We start from the raw sequence: 14,553 nt of genomic DNA on the forward strand, positions 1-14,553 counted from the left end.
GCATAAAGACGTTTTCATGCACACCTTAAATCATGCATATTTGACTGATTGTGGGCTATATGTTAGCCAAAAGTCTTTCACTCCAAGGTCTGTGTGGGCTTTTCCATTTGATCATTGCGGTTTGGTGCCGGGAGACTACAAGCCATTCTGCATTTAAGGATTGCATTGGCATAAATAGACAGTAGCTTGAAAAAGCACAGCTTGCGTCCTTTCAAGGGTATTTATGTTCTTGATACCAGATAGGAACTTTCAACAGTATTATATTTTCTTAACTGTGGCTTAATTTTATTTTATTTATTTATTTATTTTTTTGACCAGTTATGAACATAAGGAATTTACAGGAGCTGGCATAATTTGCACAAATATATAAAAATGATTATATTAATTCCAGCATTTCAACTGAGAGCTATGCAAACCTTTGCAGCCAAGTCTGTCTTGTTGCCTCCACACTCCTGCTAGAGTCCTACACCCAAGAGGAATCCCATACCGACTATATGCCTGATTTATAACTTCATCTCTAAATCGAAGCAAAAGTTTTCTTCTAGTCAATGTCATTTCAGCTAATTTCAAATTTTTCACCCCACCCCCTGTCTTTAAGAACCTCTTCTCTTGTATTATGTGAAAGTCAAAAACCAACACATTTACTTTTTCTCTTTCTCTCTCCCTCCAGTGTTCAACAGCCACAGTAAAGCAGGGACCAGGGAGAGTCCGAGGCCTAAGGCAGGAACTCACTGCAAGGATGCGCCTGCCCCGCCACTGCCACCCCCTCCGCCTCCACCCCCGCCCCTCCTTAGGGAGCGCAGTGAGCGGGCGGAGGCACGGGAACACGCCAGGGAGCTGCTGGCCATGGCGAGCAGTCGAGCCTCAGCCAACGGACTGCTACCGAGGAAAGCTGCTGAGGAGCTACGCAAGCAGGTACTGGAATTGTGCAGTCGGGCAGAATTAGTAGCAGAGAAAAACAGTTTGACAGAAGATTGATCTGCCGTATAGTCAGTGAAAGCATTTGCTGTTTCTTTATTTACCTTTTTGGCGCCACCATATTTGGACACGGCAAACACTAATACAGTTCAGTCAAGACAAGTCTTGGATTCTCTGCCGTCTACTGGCATCATCCTTACACACTCTAATACACTCTCAAGCCATCAAGTACCCTCCTTTTTGATGGCATAGGTGTGGAGTACTGACTAAATATCACATGGAAAGGAAAATAATTAGTATGCGAGCATGTCCATAGCTTCCCCAAGAGGGTCTGTCATCAATGGAAAGCATGTCACTACGATGCCATTTCTGCAGGTAAATGGTTTGTTGTGCCTTTAGACACTCTGCATTATCAAGCTCAATGTGTGACAGGCTTGTTTTGCTCTCTCCTTTCTTTGATCTCATTTCCTCCTTTCCCCAGCTTCTCCCTTTTACCTTCCTTGCTGTGTGCTGCTCCTATCTTGTCGTTGCCTTTCCTCTCTTCTCCTCTCCTCCCTGTACCCTTTCCTCTTCTCTGTCGTGTCTGAGAGAGTAATGATTGTGTTTTGGCCTGCCGTGACTGCAGCTATATTTAGCAGTGCTGGCTTGGGGCTGTGAAAGCCTGCGTCCCTCTTTGGTACTTAGCAGGTTTCAAGGAACCCCACTAAGTAAAAAAGACAAACAAAAAAAAAAAAAGTGGCTGGAAGAGATTGCGTAGAGGTGGCTTTCGTCAGGAAATTGTCTTATGAGCACACACTCAGGCACGATTGTCTTTGAGGGTGACACATTTCGTTCTCTATTTTTCTGTCATCCACTTTTACTCCTTTTTTTTACCCTTTCTGTGTTCTTCCTGTTTCCTCCCTCCCCTCCTCTTGATTCTTGTTGAATGCCAACTTTCAGGCAGTGTTGTTGTTGTTGTTGGTTTTGGTGTTGTTGTTGTTGTTTTTGTTGTAGTAGTAATGTTCTGCTGTGGATGCCAACTCAGGCATGTGTTTTCAGGTTTTTAAAGTGGCTGGAATTGTCCAGTAAAACCAACAATGAATCTCAATGAGAACGATCGCCTGCCAAGACAAACTTCAGCCTTGCTTACTCGCCAGTCTTTGTTCTGTTGTACGTCCTCTCCACTCTCTTTCTTTCTTTTACAATTCACAGTTGGCACCCTGTGTGATTCTTTTGACTCCTCTCATACTGTGTACTATTTTGTTTTTGCTCCTGCACTCTCCTTCCATCTTTCTTCTTTCCTTTATAAGTCCAGCTCTCTTGGCCTCATTCATTTTCTCTTCATGCTCCGCTCTCTCTTGCTCTCAGTCTCTGTTCCTGTGTCAAACAGACGGATCTTGCCCTTGACAACATGGCTCCAATCATTTGGAAGGATTAGTGCTTTTTTTTTTTTTTTCAAGCTCTCCCTCCAATTAGCATGAACAGTATGTGTGCTAACCATGTGTGTTCAAGACGTGCACACAGAAACACACACATGACCAACTGTGAAAATACAGGCTAAGCCATATAAAAGGTTAAGTGATTATGTAGCTGTAAAACGAACTACAGGTTCTGTGTGTTAAACCGAAGGGTAAAGGCATTACCATAATTCAATTCATCATGATTCACTTCTCCCTAATTCAATACCAGCTTGTATCAACAAAATACATGCGCCATTACAGGACCTTTTTATAAAACAATATGATTCCTGCTCTTTTAATTAAATAACAAAAGCAGGGATGTCAGCAAAGCAGCTGCATGCAGCAGCAGTGAGTGCAGGTGGGGTGTCCATGGCCAACCATTAAGCCGACTCGGCATCATTTAAAAAGGACTCTGCGCTTTTTTCTTTAGTTGTCTTTTTCAAACATCCCCCCCTTATGCTATTACAACATGTGCAATGTTGAAACTGATTGCAAACCAATTTTTATTTTATTTTTCTGCGGTATGCAGATAGGTCTGCAGGTTTCCATTGTCGGCTTTATTAGTGCCGAGCTGAAGTGACCTTTCTTGAGCTGCTTAAAAGTCAACCTGACCATGGCTGCATCACATTGCATCCCTAATAAGACAGCAGAGGGGAAAGAGGGTTTAAGCCGGATTTATGTGTCTTGGTCAAGGTGTTCCGCCACTCGCACTGTAAATGAGTGTAGCATAGGAATTGATTTATAGTTCAGCATAGGATGTAATCCGAACGCCATCACACCACATTAACACATGATAGAGGTGTTCGATGCTATCAAAGTGAAGAATGCATTCTTCATATACCCATACTTATGATGTTGCATTATTTCATGGTGATAGAGACAGACATGGTGAAGAAAGGGCTTCCACATGAGCTGCTTTTGTTCAATATTTTTCTCCCCCATTGTCTTCACTCTTGGCAATCTCTGCCAGCATCTTCTGCCACATGGTATCTTTGTGTTCCTCATGTACTTTTTTTTTTAGGGTTAAAAAAAAGTGAAATCCTCAATTAGTCATCATCATCATAACAATGCAGTTATAATTACGATTAGTCTTTTGTCAGTCAGAAGGGCTTTTCAAAGATTAAACTTTCTCCTGTATTCCACCACCCCCCCAGATTCCTCAGGCCGGCTCCTGCAGATGTTGCCCGTTAAAAATCTTCCTGCCAGGCCTCAGCTGGGCTATAGCAACACATGATGTCATCTAGACCCACCTCCCTCTCCCTCCCCTTTCGCCGCTCACGTGCGACTGATATCCACTCCAGAACAGTCTCTGGCTGCCTGTGTGTGTGTGTGTGTCATTTTCATTGTCTTTCTTGGTCTGTTCATCATCCATTTCTGTTTGAATTATCTGCCAGTGGCTCTGGTTACACGACTGAACTTATCCTGCTATTCATTTCTTTATTTCTTTTTTCCTTCCCGCCTCCTCCTCCTCCTCACCTGCCTTTTTATCCTGCCGCTTTTCTCTCATCTAGTCATCGCTATCTTGCCATCCTCATTTTCCACCACACCAAATCACTGAAGGGAGAAAGGTGAGTGAGATTTTAAGAGGCTCTTTAAAGTCAGCTGGTCCGCTGAGCCCTCCTGTGGCAGGAAGTGGTCACAACAGCGGGTGTCCCTTGGACTCCACGCTTCGTCAGCAAACTGTGGCTGGATAAATATAGCAGCTGTCTGGACAACTGCTGCTTTAGCAGTTAGTTACTCTTTTAGTGTCAGAGGAACAGTAAATACACACACAGTTTGTATAGATTGAGGCAGATAAAACAATAAGAAATAAGTAAGATTATGAGTCAGATTGGAAATAAATTCTTGAATAAATAAAATCATTGTGAGTGAGCAGCTTGTTTTGCAGCACTCGCTGTGAAACCTTTCTTTATCCACGGGTGTTGCTGCTGCATTTCCCCCCTTCAGTCTCTTCACCCTTCCATCAGTTCACTCCTTCACAAGCTTGCCTTCTTTCCTCACGAGACCTGTGTGTTTGTGTTTGTGTGTGCGTGCGTGCGCTGTGTGAACATAAATTTTGGAGGGAGTGATAGACAGAGGCAGGGTTAGGTTTCAGTCTCCCCTTATCTTTTAATGGCCTGGTCTTTGTGTCGGCCCCCTGCCACCTGAGACGCACACAATGCAATACACATGCACAAGCAAGTGTGACAGGAGAGTCCTTCAAAGGCAAACCTGTCAATGGGCTGGCTGTCACCTCCCTCCTGTGGTGTTCTGACTGTGATTAATAACGCCATCTCTCCCATCCGCCCTCATTTCTTATGTCAGTGATTTATATCCAGCTTGTCAGTCACCCATACTGCAGACAGACGGCCGCAACACATGATTATCAATGTAAATTTGTATGTTTTCTAATAACAATCAAAAAGTGCCCATAAAGCGTCTTTGCTTACTTTAATTTAGACATTTGAAAATTTGATTATCTACAAAACTAACAACTTTAGAAACATGGCCTTTACTTTACGAGAGTGCCTAAGAATCTGTCTTCTGTCACACACCACACACACATACCAGTCAAAAAGGAGGGAGTAATGGAGGGAAAAGAGGGAGAGCCCTAAGAAATACAGACAGACTGCAGTGGATGAAGGAAAAAAGAGAGAGAGAGAGAGATGGGGGGGACTAACACAAAATGGAAAGATGGACAGAAATACACAGTGGTTTCTAACATGCACTGAAGCAGCTGCTCCATCCACTGAGGGAGAGAGTGACCGTGTTTCTTCCCACAGCTGTATCCAGTGAGCTGGCTATGGACCCAGACAGCACTGTACCAAAGGGCCTCAAAGACTTCACACACACACACACACACACACACACACACACACTGGGTGAAGCTTTACTTATAGCCCAAAACTTGAATTATAGTATAAAAAAAAAACATCGCAAATAAAAGGCGGTTTTTTTTGGTACTCCAACAGGAATTTATTCCATCCCAACGACCCCACCTCCTACCTCATACTGTCCAGCCATCTGCCAGCTGAAACCATGAAGCCATCCTCAGTTCCCTCTCTTGTCTACCGTCTTTTTTTTTTCCCTGCCCCGTTTTAAATGTTGTTTATCTCAGTGTGTGGGTTTTGAGCTGCGTTTTATAGGAGTGTACTGCATTTAAAATATAGTAATCCAGATAAATTGTTGATTCTTGGGTTTCCATAAATAGCTTGAGCCAAATGTTTGTACTGCACAGCGGATTTGCCTCGTCATTGGATGCATGTTGTGATGTCCGTCTCATGCGCTCCGTCTCTCTCACAGATCTCTAAAGTGAACGGGCTGACGCGGGCGGGCTCGGCACAAGCTGTTGGTGGTGCCAAAAAGAGTCGCGACTTCCGACTGCCGTCCAAAACTGTGAAGAAGTACACAGCCACTGTGTCCAAGGGCCACGTCACTTACACCAAAGCCAAACAGAAAGAACTGGGCAAGAAAACCAAACTCAGCAGCAGCAACAAACACAACAGCGCCGCCTCGGCACCATCGTCAGCGAACAATCACAATCAGCACAGCCAGCCAGCAGCCAGCAACGGGCTGGCCAACTCAGGAAAAGCAGTGGCACCAGCCCACCACAGCAATGCAAAAACCCGCAAACAGGTGCTACTATCCAATGGGCTGCACAATGTGGCTGCCGGTGCCCGCCTCAACGGGAGGCTAAACGGGCAGCGGCACAACACCCTGGCCAAGGAGGACGGGCAGAGACAGCACGGCCAGGGGGAGTGTCCGGGCCGAGAGGGGCTGCGGAACTCCAAGCGGCGTCTGGAGGTGGTGCTCAGCTCGGTGGGGACGGGGGTTGTTGAGCAGAAAGCCAAAACCACTGGCACCGAGGCGAAGAAGGCCAAGCTTCAGCCGACTCCTCTGGAGACACGCAGCAGCAGCAAGAAGGTGGCCAGCCAGGAGAAAGCTGCTACGCAAATCACCACTTCTACCACTCCAATTTCTAATGGACACGAATCGGAAACACCTTTGTCCCCTAAACCAACTCCGCCTGTCACCCCACCTCCCACCCCCCCTCCCAATCCTCCTCCTCAGCAAACTCCAACTCCCACCACACCAGCAGCCAGTACGGAGCCGGTGAACCAGCGACCGAAGCGGGCATCAGCCGGCAAGCTGATGTTGATACGACAAGCACAGCAGCAGCAGAGCAGGTCTCACGGTCGGAACTCCTCCTCCTCCTCTTCCTCCCCCTCATCAGGCCAGAATCACTCACAGAACCCGAGTCGTGCCAGCACTACCTCAGACCCCCAACAGACCTCCGTGTCCTCCTCCTCCACCGCCTCCCCTCTGCTTCCTTCCGCCAACAGCCCCGGACAGCTCAAACCAGCCGCGCTGCGACCCGCCGAGCGCGACAAGGAGTGGGAGCGCGAGAAGGAGCTGACGCGCCAGAAGGAACGTGAGCAGGAGAAGGAGTGGGAGCGCCAGCGCAGCCGGCCGGAGGGCTGGGCGGCGCTGGGCGAAGTCCCTGTCTTCCGGCCAGCTCCGCGGGAGTTCCAGGACCCCCTGGTGTACTTGGACGCAGTGAGGGAACAGGCCGAAGCGGCGGGGATGTGCCGCATAGTCCCGCCTCCGGACTGGCGGCCGGAGTGCAAGCTGAGCGAGGAGATGCGTTTCGTCACACAGGTGCAGAGGGTCCACATGCTGGGCCGGCGCTGGGGCCCCAACGTGCAGCGGCTGGCCTGCATCCGCAAGCACCTCAAATCTCAGGGCATTACCATGGACGAGCCGCCGGTCATTGGTGAGTGACACACAAAGTACAGACTATCAGGCAACACGAAACACTCCAAACAACACAACTCAAAAAAAAAAAAAAAAAAGCCCAGACTGAACTAACAAAGCAACAAGCCTCAGAGGACCAGAGCTGGAAATAAACCCAGAAACATCTCTCCGAACCGAGGCCTCCCCTGTCCTGTTCACAAAGCAGAAGGAAATCATTTCTTATTACCTTCTGAGCATGCAGCAGTTTTTAATTGTTTTTGCAAGTCTTTCTTGGTTATGAAAGTAATGACAAAAGCAGCCATTAAGCAAATATTGCCATTTTCACTGGTATGAGTGGTGTGCTGAAAGCTTCCGTGGCGCCCTCCCTGATTTTATCTTCCTCTTTATAGTTGACAATAATAATGTGGAAAAACTCGGTGCGGGGCCTGGCAGGCTGCAAAAACATTTCCTCCGGATCGACTTTTTACCTTCCATTTCTTACAATGACATCAGCATTTTATGAACATTTAAACAGCCCAGCTTCAGACAGACACTGTGTGTACGTGTAAGCATGAGTTTTTGTTAATGAGCTTATCGATACACAAACTGTGCCACTGAACTGTAATAGTTTTCTATTGGTTGGTGCGTCATGTGGCATGCGTTTGTTGTGCTGTTTGTAGCATGTGCATACAGCTGCGTAGAGATATGCTGAGTGTGATACAATTAAATGGCCTTTAGCCAGAGAAGCATGGCAGCCGGTGACCCACATTGTGGTGGCTTCGGCCAGTCAAGAGTGCCCCTGTTTCTAATAACCAGTTTTACATTGTCATTTATGTTTCGGTTTGGTGCTGTAATGGTTGAGAACATAGCCCATTTAAAAGAAAACAAAATGGACCAGTGGTTTGATAGGATGTTTTTAGTTCAGACAAGTGAGAAGAGGCGACCTAACCTCTGTAGAGACACATCCTCTGAATTAACCACCCTTTGCTCTGTGCAGGTGGCTGTGAAGTGGACCTGTCACGTTTTTTCCAGCTCATCAACGACATGGGCGGCATGCAGCAGGTGATGGACCTGAAGAAGTGGACCAAGTTGGCTGACCTTCTGCGCATCCCCAAGTCAGCGCAAGACCGGCTGGCCAAGCTGCAGGAGGCATACCTCCAGTACATCCTCTCCTATGACTCACTCAGTGCTGAGGAGCGCCTCCGACTCCAGGCCGAGGTGCTGCAGGAGAAAAAGAACCTGGAGTCGCGTCGGGGCCCTCTGGAGGGACTCATGGACTCCTCGACACCCAGTGCTCTGGTCCTGCCACGCTATGAGCCCAAGAATGGGCTGGTAGGTGGGATAGGGGGAACAGGACACCAGCGCACCAATGGAGTGTATCACCATCTGAAGGAGCTGGAGGCTCAGGTCAAAGCGGGCCGGCGCCGGCTCTTCGCTCAGGAAAAACAAGGCAAAGAGGACAGGCAGCATGGAGAAGAGCAGGAGGAGGAGGACAGGGGCGTCCTCAATGACCAGCACAAATGTATTTACAAGGTGAGGCTGAACGAGACACATGCAGACAAGAGGCATGTATGTCTATCATTTTTATTATGTTCACGTCTTTTCTTTATTATTATTTTTTTTTGTGTGGTTTTCTGATATTTAATCATCAAGTACTGTTAACTTTTTAGGGACAGTTATTCTTTAGACCATTTAGTGTGTAGTTTCATGAGCAGTAGCACGAGGGCAATGCTGCTCCGTCTGCCTACGGTCAATAGTTTGTTTGATCCTGTTTATCAGGATTGTTTAATTCCCTCAGTCTAACAGGTTATTAACAGTATCTTTTAAATAAATTCAGAAGTAGTATTTATTTTAATGGTCTGACTGTTTGGAGCTTGTTGACGGAGCAGCTTTCAAAGGCATCATTGCCACTCAGCCAGATATCTGCCGTCTCATGACTATCTGAAAGCAAAAGGCACGTGAGGTGGAAATAGTCTGAACCTTAAATATTATCGTCACAAAATTTTGAGTGTTTTGGTTTCACTGTGCCAGTCCATTAGCAAGAGCATTAGGCAGCATAACTCTGAAAGCCGTGCTACAACACTCTGGTGATCCTAGGATTAAATGTTACTGAGGTGTTTACTGCAAAGATATTCATTTCCACAGCAATTATTATTCAGTTTCCTTTGTAGCACCATCTTGCTGTTACACGTCAGAATTTCTGGTTTGGAAAAGCAAATATAGGAGGTTTGCACACATAGTTACATGCATCAGTGCCATGTAGCTGCACTTTGACGAACTGGTTCTCGGTGGGAGACAAACTGGCAGCAGTTTTTCTGTCTTGCACGTCTCGTGGTTTTTAGCTGTGTGTGTGTGTGTGTGTGGTAAGGTGGCCAATAGTTGTGCTTGTGTGTGTGTGTGTGTGTGTGTGTGTGTGTGTGTGTGTCTGTGTGTCTGTGTGTCTGCATGTTTGCAAGCTCATGCACATTAAACGTGTCCCCACCTCCCCTGCCTGCAAGCAGCTGTGTTGTTTCTGGCTGGCTGAAATGTATGTAGGTCAGGGAGGGGTAAGCCCCCGAGCCAGCCCTTCCCCTCACCCTCGTCCTACCCTCTGGAAATCCCGCCCTCTCCAGTTGTCTCCGCCCTTGAATCTGGCCTTCTCCCCGTGGCTCCTCTCCTTCGTGCCCTCGCACTCAGCCGTCTTCCCAGATCTCCTGTCCTCATACCCAACCCCTCTCCCCTTGGGCACTGTCTTCTTGCCAATCCCTACACTGACACCCCCCCTCCAAAACCCCAGGCACACATTTATTCACTGACTATCAGTTCTTTGTGTATTGACATCCATGTGTGCAGACATGTACAGCCCAATAGGAAACTTCAACCCACTTTGATAAAATAAGGAAATTGGCATATATTTTCTGTGCAGCATCCCGAGAAGGTGACGCAGTAAAGGTCTCATTTCATTGCACAATACGCCACCTATTTTCAATCTGGATCCCATTAGATTTTTTTTCCCTCCTCCATATTTCTTTGGTAACTAAATCTCTCTGAATGAACTGATATTGTCAACAGACCTTTGACCCTGTACAGTTCAGACACTTGAGTTATAGAAGCACTATTCAGTGCAGTGACATGTGAATGGCTGTCACCATGCTGACAGAACAGGACTGTCCAAATATGACCCATCAGTCGTCTCTGCAAGTCTGGTTTGTATGCATTTTTCATCAGGAGTAGCCCCCAGGAGGAGGTTAGGTTTCACCTTTTCTATCAAGAGAACAAAGTGCACGTCAAGGATATAATTATCTCTCATTACATCAGAAAAGGCTCAGATAAATGCTGCTGATTGGCCCAGAGGACAGGTTGTCATCGCTTACTAGGTCAACACTTTGCTGTATTATTGAACCGCATTTTTTTTACAACTTTGTAGCCATTGTATTAGTAAATATAGAGCGCCAATCACCTTTAAAAAGCATTAGCTCACAGAAGAAGGAAGAAAAACAAAAAGACAACTTTTCACTGTGAGGATAAGAAATTCACAAGGTGACATTTCAGCAGGGGCCATACATCCTCAGGCCTCAGCCATCAGATTTATAGCCACTGTCAAAGTTTCAGTGCGGCATGAATGTGGATGGGAGAGATTGTGAAGAGCCTGGGAAATGTATCCGTGAGCGTGCACAGACGTAACGGCTTATAGAGAAACATAAATACACACGTACAGTCGATGCGTTTCTGTGCACGTACATGGATTTCTTTTGACCGTGAAGTTTTGTGAGGAAAGACATCTTTGCGAGAAAGAGAACTCAGAGTGGCTTGGTGGATATTTTCTTTGGAAATTTTTTATTTACACTCATGGCTCATTTTTCCTGTGCTTGTTTTTCACTGACTCAAGACCCTTTGTTTGTTGAGGCGGCTTTTTCCTTTCTTTTCTTTATGATGCTGAATGTTTATTCGTTGCAGGGGAAATCGGTGTCTTTGACCAACTTCTTCAGGATAGCCCGGAACACCATGACCATGTGCTTTAACAAAGAACCAGGAGCTGCTGAGGTCGAGGTGAGCATGCTGACATCTTTATTAAACTGCAGCGACTGAGAGTGGCTCGGCTTTAAATTTATGATACCGGTGGAATGGCCTGAAAGCTGTGCATTATTCTGCTCGTCATCTTCCTTGTTTTTTTTTTTTTGCCTCGCAGCAAGAGTACTGGAGGATTGTGGAACAGAGAGACAGCCATGTGGCAGTGCATTGTGGGAAGGTGGACACCAGTACACATGGTAGTGGTTTCCCCACAGGAAAATCAGAGCCATTTTCAAAGTAAGCAGCCCTCAGACTTCACACTGCACTCATTTGCGTTTGGACAGATCAGTCTGCCTGTTTTCTTGACCTGTTGATTATAATTTCCCTTCTCTTCACTGTAGACATGGATGGAACCTCACTGTCCTCCCTAATAACTCTGGATCCATTCTGAGGCATCTGGGTGCTGTGCCTGGTAAGAATATAACAACCTCAAATAAAGAAAATATAACCTTCACCTAATAATACAAGTACTAATAACCTATGCCCCCCTTTCTGTCTCCCTTTAAACCCGTCTGTCCCTTCAGGGGTGACCATTCCCTGGCTAAACATTGGCATGGTCTTTTCTACCTCATGCTGGTCTCGAGACCAAAATCGCCTTCCATATATTGATTACTTACACACTGGTGCTGATTGCATTTGGTAAGTACACTTTCTCCTCAGCATCAGCTGGTCATTTTTGTGCATGGTCATGCAGTAGAACCTGCAAAGAACAATTAGTAAAATTCAACGAGAGAGATTAAGGTTTTTTCCATCTTCCTTCCACAGGTATTCTGTCCCTGCTGAGGAGAAGGCTAAGCTGGACAAGGTGGTCCATACACTGCTTCAGGCCAATGGCACCCCGGGACTAGAAATGTTGGAGAACAACATCATGGTCAGTGTTTTGTTTTCAGCGCTGTGTATGCAAAGCCATCAAGTTTTGTTTATCATCTTTGTTTCAGTCTTTTGATTACAGTTGCAGAATTGCTAACCCCTTTTTTTATTTCCTGCATTTCTTCCTTCTTTGATTGTCCAGATCTCTCCAGAGGTGCTATGCCGTGAAGGTATCAAGGTTTACCGTACGGTCCAGCGGAGTGGCCAGTTTGTGGTCTGCTTCCCCGGTGCCTTCGTCTCTAAAGTGTGCTGTGGCTACAGTGTCTCAGAGACAGTGCACTTTGCTACGCCGCACTGGATGAATCTGGGTTACCAGGCAGCAAAGGTCAGCATATGAATCGGGGTTGACAGAGCAGGGTCCATACGAACGTATAATAACATGACATGTATGTATGTATGTATATGTGTAAAATAAAATGTGCAATAATGTATGGAAAATATTCTAAACTCAATCTCTTGGGTTTCTTGGGAATGAATGTTACAACACAACTGCTTGCTTTGTTTTGTACTTCCTCACAACACTGGCCCCCTGTGGAAACAGCCAGTAAAGCTCTGATTTATGTAGAGTTGATTGAAAGTGAAATGGATAAATGAACTTAGGACCTGGAGCTTGATTCTCTAATCAGCCAGCGTGTTGAACTGTGAGGAGTAATTGCACCCGTAAGTCTCCCCTGGAAGTGTATTTAGATTTTTTTTTATTTATTTATTTTTTTTCATGATCATGAGTAAGCCTTTGGACCATTGCACCTCATTATAGCTGTAATAGAAGAGAAGAAAATGTTCATTACTGTCATTGTGGGCATTATGGTGATGGAGGAACATATACCTTCAGCACTGCCATCATATTCAAAGTCACAGAAAAGATTACTCTCAAGGGTAATATGACATTCATACAGTGTACTTTAGTGTGGTGTAATAGCTGAACACACCCGTCCATCCATAACATTCCTGTGAGCACAATATCTTAGTAACAGGGTGATTTTCCCCAAATTTTGGCACAAACGAGGATGAAATTATAAGATCTGATTGGTCACAGGTCAAAATGCATGATGCATATATCCGAAACAGTGTTGTTGATTATGAATTGATGATTTCAAATATCACAGTGACATCATGATGTCATTAATAATTTTTGGGACTGTTTGAAGTGAACACTTTTTAAAATTGTAACTTAATCTTTGGCCAGTGAAGCTGATTCCAACACACGTGTCCTGATGAAATTGCACTAACACAGTAAACAAGAACAAAGTCATGTTGCAAAAATCTGTTTTATTCATACATCTTAGGTCACAAAATTGAATCACTGAAGATATGTCCTTCACTACAGATATTAAGAGTCCGGACAGACGTGGATGTAAACGGGAGAGGTTCAACTATTGATCCAAGCGCACAGTCTTTGCACTCAAACACACTGAAGGACAATACGATAACTGTCAGAGCCCATCAGATAGTCCACTTAGTTAAATGCCACAGACAAACTGAGACAAAACTGCTTTCAGAATGAAATAGTAATTTCCTCTGATTGTGTGTGCAGGACCTGAAATGTCGTCGTATAGCCAAACCTTTCTCCATGGAGAAGCTACTGTACCAGATCGCCACAGCCGAGTCAAAGAGGGACAACGGCCTTCTCCTCACCACCATCTCCGCCCTACTCAAAGACCTCAGGTACGATGCACACATACGCACACGCTTTACATTACATACATATTTATATACAAAGCTATTATAATACAACAAAACATTGCACTGTAATTTCTGCATCCTCAAAGGAAGCAATCTCTTTGACCGTTTTCTATCCTCTGCAGATACTGAGGAAGTCCCACTCTCTGTTATTCCAAAGAGCACATCCATCTTAATATTTGGTCACAGATTTTACATGATGGCAGTTTTCTGGGTGTAACGAGAATTTCTTTTTTTTTTTTTTTTCTTCTTCTTCTTTTTTTGTCCGATAGGAACATAGAGATGCGTCAACGGCAGGAACTTTACAAGGCAGGTTTGCTCTCCTCTGCTCGCTATGGCACACACGACGGCAGCCTCGGGCCTGGCGAGGGACGCAAAAAGCCCCGTGGGAAATGGCTAGCACTGGAGTCTTCAGAGAGACGCTGCCAGATCTGTCAGCATCTCTGCTACTTGTCCATGGTGAGAGTTAGGAGATGTGTGGACTTCTTGTTAAAAGGCCGTACTGACAGTTTGTACTGTGCCACACAATGAGAAAGAGTCTGATTCTGTCAAGAACTTATGAACCCCCTCGATTTTATCCAAATCTACTCGCTAACTTTGTAAGTGGCATGATACAGTAGGAGTGGAAGACAAAGATTAATGGCTGGGTGTTTTTTGTGTGCAGGTGGTTCAGGAGACTGATAATGTGGTCTTCTGTCTGGAGTGTGCCCTGTGCTATGTGGAGAAGCACAAGTCCTGCAGAGGCCTTAAGATGATGTATCGATACGATGAGGTGAGCTGCTGCCGTTTGCTTCTGTTCTCGCTCTGTCCAGATGGGGGAGACATCATCCAGGTTTACAGCGTTCATGGTACGTGATCTCGGAGGGGATTCATTTTTAATCTG

The 14,553-nt window shown here is 45.6% G+C and overlaps 1 protein-coding gene across 4 annotated transcripts in view; it reads left to right on the plus strand.

The window, feature by feature from the left end:
- The window catches only part of jarid2b (jumonji and AT-rich interaction domain containing 2b), a 95,874-nt gene that overhangs the window by 78,637 nt on the left and 2,684 nt on the right, over positions 1-14,553 (plus strand). For 3 of the 4 annotated variants that reach the window (XM_029513576.1, XM_029513575.1, XM_029513577.1), the window contains 12 exons: positions 671-915; positions 5,640-7,110; positions 8,068-8,603; positions 11,007-11,099; positions 11,239-11,357; positions 11,462-11,532; positions 11,645-11,759; positions 11,886-11,991; positions 12,133-12,315; positions 13,525-13,655; positions 13,943-14,129; positions 14,335-14,442. In XM_029513576.1, coding sequence (XP_029369436.1) covers positions 671-915; positions 5,640-7,110; positions 8,068-8,603; positions 11,007-11,099; positions 11,239-11,357; positions 11,462-11,532; positions 11,645-11,759; positions 11,886-11,991; positions 12,133-12,315; positions 13,525-13,655; positions 13,943-14,129; positions 14,335-14,442 — 3,365 coding nt within the window. Of the gene's footprint in view, positions 1-670; positions 916-5,639; positions 7,111-8,067; positions 8,604-11,006; positions 11,100-11,238; positions 11,358-11,461; positions 11,533-11,644; positions 11,760-11,885; positions 11,992-12,132; positions 12,316-13,524; positions 13,656-13,795; positions 13,922-13,942; positions 14,130-14,334; positions 14,443-14,553 lie in introns of those variants that run through there. The other variant, XM_029513578.1, reaches the window with a different exon arrangement.

This window comes from Echeneis naucrates, chromosome 11, assembly GCF_900963305.1.
Source record: "Echeneis naucrates chromosome 11, fEcheNa1.1, whole genome shotgun sequence".
Taxonomy (NCBI): domain Eukaryota; kingdom Metazoa; phylum Chordata; class Actinopteri; order Carangiformes; family Echeneidae; genus Echeneis; species Echeneis naucrates.